The 6,555-nt window shown below is 56.4% G+C and overlaps 1 protein-coding gene across 1 annotated transcript in view; it reads left to right on the forward strand.

Moving 5' to 3' along the window:
* LOC112131255 (uncharacterized) overlaps positions 1-5,628 on the forward strand; it is a 58,711-nt gene extending 53,083 nt beyond the window's left edge. Inside the window, exons 2-5 of the mRNA XM_063722636.1 lie at positions 1,713-1,776; positions 3,971-4,273; positions 4,612-4,716; positions 4,979-5,628. Of these exons, the coding sequence (XP_063578706.1) occupies positions 1,713-1,776; positions 3,971-4,273; positions 4,612-4,716; positions 4,979-5,074 (568 nt within the window). The 3' untranslated portion in view covers positions 5,075-5,628. The remainder of the gene's footprint in view (positions 1-1,712; positions 1,777-3,970; positions 4,274-4,611; positions 4,717-4,978) is intronic.
* Positions 5,629-6,555: the final 927 nt, after the last annotated feature.

The raw sequence follows: 6,555 nt of genomic DNA on the forward strand, positions 1-6,555 counted from the left end.
TGGGGGGGCCACCCTCCTAGCTGGGTTCCTGGGCCCTCCCCTCCCTCCCCTCCCTCCCCAGGGGCTGCCCTTGTCCCGCCAGAGCTTTGGACTGCTGGGAAGAATGGGGAAGAAAGGGCCCCAGAGGGAGCGACCTTGCGGGTGTATGAATGGGGGATAGAGAGTGAGATTTAAGCAGATCCCAGGGAATTGGGAAGCGCGGAAGCATGTGGGTGAGAGGCAGGAACAGAAATGCACTGTATGCCGTCTTTCGGAAAGGGGTGGTGTGCTTAGAATATCTGCTCAGTGCAGACACGTGGCAGACTCCAGACGCATGGCAGACTCCAGACGCGTGGCAGACCCTCAGTGCAGATGCGTGGCAGACCCCAGACGCGTGGCAGACCCCAGACGCATGGCAGACTCCAGACGCGTGGCAGACCCTCAGTGCAGATGCGTGGCAGACCCCAGACGCGTAGCAGAACCTCAGTGCAGACGCGTGGCAGACCCCAGACGCATGGCAGACCCCAGACACATGGCAGACCCTCACCAGATGGTGGACTTCTTCTTTCCAGGGCAGGGAGCTGGAGCCAGGGTGCAGGGAGCCCGGGACAATCTGGGAGACTGGCCTGAGGGAGCTGGCATGGACAGTGGGTTGAAGGTGGAACCTGGGTAGGAGGGAGCGACTGTAACCTCTGAGGAGGTGGAGCTGCTCCTGGAGACCTGGGGGCTCTGCTCACCCCAGTTCCACCTCTTGGAATTCACAGGCACAAGCGAGGAGGGACAGGGACCCCAAGCAGGTTGTGAACGTGAAGAGGGCAGTTGGTGTAGCTCTCAGCAAAGGAAAACGGGGATACCTCCGCTCCCCTCTTTGCCACAGTGTGAATCTCTGCTTCTGATTCCTCAAGACTTGATTCCCGAATGTGGGGTGTCTGTGGGGTGACTGGTCCCAGAGCAGGGACCTTCGATGCTCCGACACCGTGGAGCCCAGGACAAGGACTCAGGGTTTCTGCGTTCCCAAGCAGAGCCAGCCTTGTCCAGCGAGGAGTAGGCAGCTGACGCTGCGGTGCCATCTCCGAGGGTCATGGAGGCCCTGTGACTTCTTGCTTCTAGAAGCTGAAAGTCTGTTCATGGCCCCAGGCCAAAGCCTGGGCCACGCCATAATAATGCGGATACCGTGGGGAAGTGGCATGGTCCCCCAACAGTCCCTCCAGCTCTGGATGGATGAGCTGATCCTGTTCTTCCTGGAGGTAAGAAAATCATAAAGGTAAAGAGGGATGTGGAGCATCCTGTGGGCGCCTGGACAGGGCAGCAGGAGGGACCTACTGAAGGGAATTTGCAGACACTAAGGCCCAGCTTGGCCTTCGTGAACATTTTGCGCTTTTTTTTTTTTTGAGACGGAGTCTTGCTCTGTTGCCCAGGCTGGAGTGCAGTGGCACCATCTCAGCTCACTGCGAGCTCTGCCTCCCAGGTTCATGCCATTCCCCTGCCTCAGCCTCCCTAGTAGCTGGAACTACAGGCACCTGCCATCACGCCCAGCTAACTTTTTTTGTATTTTTAGTAGGGACGAGGTTTCACCATGTTGGCCAGGTTGGTCTCGAACCCCTGACCTCAGATGATCCGCCCGCCTTGGCCTCCCAAAGTGCTGGGATTACAGGCGTGAGCCACTGCACCCGGCCCGTGGTCATTTTTCTATGTCAGCTCTTGCTCATGGGTCCCCCATTACCTTTCCACAGGTTTTGTTTGGTGACGCTTTCAGGACCACAGTTTTCCATCTCTAGAGGAGAAAGAAGCATCCAGGTGAGACCAAACTAAGCACTGGACATCTTGTTGACCGAGCACAGGTAGCTGACCTCTTTCCAATGCCAGGAAGGCGAGGCTGCTGTGACGGCCAAGACTCCAGGAGGGCGTTACAAACCCAGGCTTGATCCCAGCTCTGCCACCGCATCGCCACAAAGTCACAGCCTCTTCGAGCTGTTTTCCTCGTTCATCTGTAAAATGGGGATAACACCTATCTGAAAGGTTGTAGGGTGGGAGTGAGCCTGTAGATGCTGAGGGGCTGCGGGAGTGTTAGGACACCTGTTGTGAGGACACCTGTTGTGAGGACACCTGTGGAGGAACGTGGCTCCTCCTTCCATCCGGGCATCATCCCTGGAGGGAGACACACGAGGCCAGAAGCCAGGATGCAGGAGGGAGACACACACGGGGCCAGCCAGGAGCCAGGATGCAGGAGGGAGACACACACGGGGCCAGCCAGGAGCCAGGATGCAGGAGGGAGACACACACGAGGCAAGCCAGGAGCCAGGATGCAGGAGGGAGACACACACGGGGCCAGCCAGGAGCCAGGATGCAGGAGGGAGACACACACGGGGCCAGCCAGGAGCCAGGATGCAGGAGGGAGACACACACGGGGCCAGCCAGGAGCCAGGATGCAGGAGGGAGACACACACGGGGCCAGCCAGGAGCCAGGATGCAGGAGGGAGACACACACGAGGCCAGGAGCCAGGATGCAGGAGGGAGACACACACGAGGCCAGCCAGGAGCCAGGATGCAGGAGGGAGACACACACGGGGCCAGCCAGGATACAGGAGGAGTCCGGAAGTGAATTTCCAGGCCCAGGTCTTTCGTGCATCCCCTTTGACTCTTACAGGATCCTGATTAGAAGCATGAGATCCTGGAGAACTGGGCATGCGCGCTCCTGTTCACCTCTTCCCTGCCCACGCCCGTTTCCCTTCTGCTTTCCAGCTCCCCTCAACATGCCTATCTTCGAGTTAGGATGCGTCAGGGTCTCTGTGATAAATGGCTCTGTCTTCATCCGGGTTGGGTCACGGGACACCCATTTGTCCTTCCTTCTCCCATCCCAAGGCATCTGATGGGGACAGAATGGGGTGAATGAGAGCGGACAAAATGAGTGGCTTCTCTAGTTCCTTGGGGCCGAAAAACCTCCTAGGCCCGCATACTGCTGGGTTTGCATAGGGGCAGGAGTCTGGAGTCAGTTGTAAGTTAATATTCCGTGGGAGGCAGGAAGAGCTTAGTGTGGGTGTGGGGTGTAAGTAAACTGGAGCAACGGTAAAAGATCATGAGATTCTCCCAGACTTGGCTTGAATAGACAGCTGGATTTGAGGCAGCAAAGCCAGGATCTCCAAGACAGATTCCCCTTCTAAGCTACCCAAGTAGGAGTCCCTCGTTTTTTGGGTCCCCTAAAATTGCTTACCTTTATATCATTTATGCCTCGTGCTGTGAATAAAGTTCAGTCAGACTTAGGACAATTAGGCTGACCTCGGGCAGGAAGCTGGATGTTTATTAAGTTTGATTTGCCTACTCAGTCTGGACTAAAAAGGTGTGTGGATTCTCTAGTCAGTGACCCAGCATGAAGCCGGTCACTAGAGTGCCAGGCCCTGAGCCTGTCCCCATGGCCCCGTGAAGTACAAAGCGCTGCCCCACCTCTCATGTGAGCACACTGAGGCTCCAGGAGATGAGCACGTGCGCCCATCATCCCCGAGTCACGGGCCAGGTCGGGCCATCTAGGGAAACTGGAGAGTGTAACTCTGCAGTTACAGCCTTCTGGGCCACATACTGTCCCAAAGCTGGAATTTGAGCTCTGTTCTGTCTGGCTCCAAAGCAAAAGAAGGGCAATCACCTGGGCTGAGTGCCCACGACATCCTTTGCTCCGGGTCCTTTCATGGTGGCAGGTGGAGACGGCCTTTCAGAGGGGCCTCGCTGTCCAGCTGCAAGGATAGTGGTTAGTGGACAGCCCCCAGCTGCGGCCCCTTCAGGGTGGGCCTTGCCTTTATGATGAGCTCATGCTCTTCTCTAGGTGACCCTGTGGCCGATGACTAAGCAAAGTGGCATCACAGTGACCTCACCATTTCCACCCCACAAGACTCCTCCAACAGGCGGTCTGCCCCCCAGAGCGCCCCATGAGTAGGAGCTCTGTGGCTGTGTCGGCTGTGCCACATCCTCCTGCCCGGCCCGGCCTCCTTCTCCTCACCAGATGCCACATCCTCCTGCCCGGCCCAGCCTCCTTCTCCTCACCAGATGCCACATCCTCCTGTCCGGCCCGGCCTCCTTCTCCTCACCAGATGTCACATCCTCCTGCCCGGCCCGGCCTCCTTCTCCTCACCGGATACCACATCCTCCTGTCCGGCCCGGCCTCCTTCTCCTCAGCAGATGCCACATCCTCCTGCCCGGCCTCCTTCTCCTCACCAGATGCCACATCCTCCTGCCCGGCCCGGCCTCCTTCTCCTCACCAGATGCCACATCCTCCTGCCCGGCCCGGCCTCCTTCTTCTCACCAGGTGCCACATCCTCCTGCCCGGCCTCCTTCTCCTCACCAGATGCCACATCCTCCTGCCCGGCCTCCGCCCTTCTCCTTACCAGATGCCACATCCTCCTGCCCGGCCCGGCCTCCTTCTCCTTAAGCAGGTGCCACATCCTCCTGCCCGGCCCGGCCTCCTTCTCCTTAAGCAGGTGCCACATCCTCCTGCCCAGCCTCCTTCTCCTCACCAGATACCACATCCTCCTGTCCGGCCCGGCCTCCTTCTCCTTACCAGATGCCACATCCTCCTGCCCGGCCCGGCCTCCTTCTCCTTAAGCAGGTGCCACTCCCCTATAGCCTTCGCATTCCTTCCACCAGCTCAGCATTTGCTTCTGGGAGGACTCAACCCTAGACACTCACGTAAAAGAGGATGCCCATGTACAGATGTGGAAGCCGGCCCTCCAAGCTGGGATTCAGACCCAGGTCAGCATGACTCCAAAACCTGTCCTCCTCTGCGGCTCCTTATTCCACAGTTCAGGAAGGAGGCGGGTTGGCTGGAGGCCCCGGCACCTGCTGTATGTGGTCCCTGTCCGAGGCCACGGTGAAAGCAGGCGCCCTGGTACTAGGGTCACACAAAGGCCACTGTCATTCTCTTGGGACTCGGTTTCTCCTTTCTCTAAAAATGCCAAGCATTCTCACACAATTAGCTCATTTCCCGTCTCATCTCACCTCTGTGGTGGAGCAGGGCATGAGGCCTACGCACGCAACATCTTCTTACCGGCATCCCCGTGGAGCAGGGCCACCCCGGGGCACAGGAGGGCCTGGAGGTCTAGGGATCTAAACTCATTCCATTCACCCAGCCTTAAGTCAGCGAGAACATGAAGTCGGTGACCCAGCATCCAGGTCCCCGGATTTGCCACCTGTGTCCTTTGGTGGGGCTTCCCTTTGTAAAGCTTGAAAGAATAAGAGGATCTTAACATAATTTTAAAACTGGAAGAGACCCTGGTGACTGTGTCGTCCGAAGTCCTCATTCTACCGTGGAGGAAGTGTGGGCCCGGAGAGAAGGGAGGTCCTCGTTGGCACAGCCGGTGAGCGGCAGGTGCGTCCCGGAGCCCGGGTTTCCGGCGCCCTCTCTGTCTGCTGCCAAGCGTCCACGTCTGTTCGGTTGTTTTTGCACACTCCTGGCTCCCAGTTAGACCGCTGCTCCCAGGCGGAACCTCTGCCACAGGGGACACATACATGCGGTCACCATGGGGACCAAATGAGGGTGGGCCATCTTCTCAGACAGGGTGGGCCCACAAAGCTCTCCAACGCGGGGTTCTGACAGAAAGCCCAACCCAGGCCGAAAGCCGTCTTTTAAAATAAAGTTTACTGGGTTTCTTTTTTCATTATAAAGTAATGCACACTGTCCATGGAGATATGAAAATACTTAAAAGTAGAGAGAAGAAAAACATCATCAATGTTTCACCACCCAGGAACAACCCTATTAATGCGTTGAGAGATTTCTGGCTTGTTCCTCATACATAGCTCATATCCATAGTTTAAATCTATCATATCCTAGATATAGTTCGATCTCCTCTTTACCACCTAACTTTATTTATTTATTTATTTATCTTTATTATCTATTTATTTATTTTGAGACAGAGTCTCGCTCTGTCACCCAGGCTGGAGTGCAGTGGTGCGATCTCGGCTCACTGAAACCTCCACCTCCTGGGTTCACACCATTCTCCTGCCTCAGCCTCCCGAGTAGCTGGGATTATAGGCTCGTGCCCCTGTGCCTGGCTAATTTTTGTATTTTTAGTGGAGACGGGGTTTCACCACATTGTTCAGGCTGGTCCCAAACTCCTGACCTTGTGATCCGCCCGCCTCAGCCTCCCAAAGTGCTGGGATTACAGGCGTGAGCCACGGCGCCCGGCCATGACCTAGCTTTAAACCTAAATGTCTCCCCAATTATTACAAAACTCCATTCACACATTTCTGAAGGCCACGTGATACTGCATTGGCTGCCACCATAACTGAACTAACTTGGACACTGGGTTACTCTCGGCGTCCCTGTTACAGGTAATGCCCAGATCAGAGGCTTTGTACCCAAAGTGCCTTCTGTGTTTAGGATCATTTCCTGAACCTGGAAGCAGAGCTGGTGTGTTCTGATCAGCGGCTCTGACCCTCCTTCTACAGTCAGAAGTCCGTGAACATGAGCTTGCTCTGTCCAGGACATCGTCACTTTTTTGGACACTTGTGGTCAATTAACTCTTTTAATGTTGATGGTCTAATGGTAGAGGCAAAGCCGACAATGGAGCCGGGTGCGGTGGCTCACGCCTG

Source organism: Pongo abelii, chromosome 2, assembly GCF_028885655.2.
Source record: "Pongo abelii isolate AG06213 chromosome 2, NHGRI_mPonAbe1-v2.0_pri, whole genome shotgun sequence".
Classification (NCBI taxonomy): Eukaryota; Metazoa; Chordata; class Mammalia; order Primates; family Hominidae; genus Pongo; species Pongo abelii.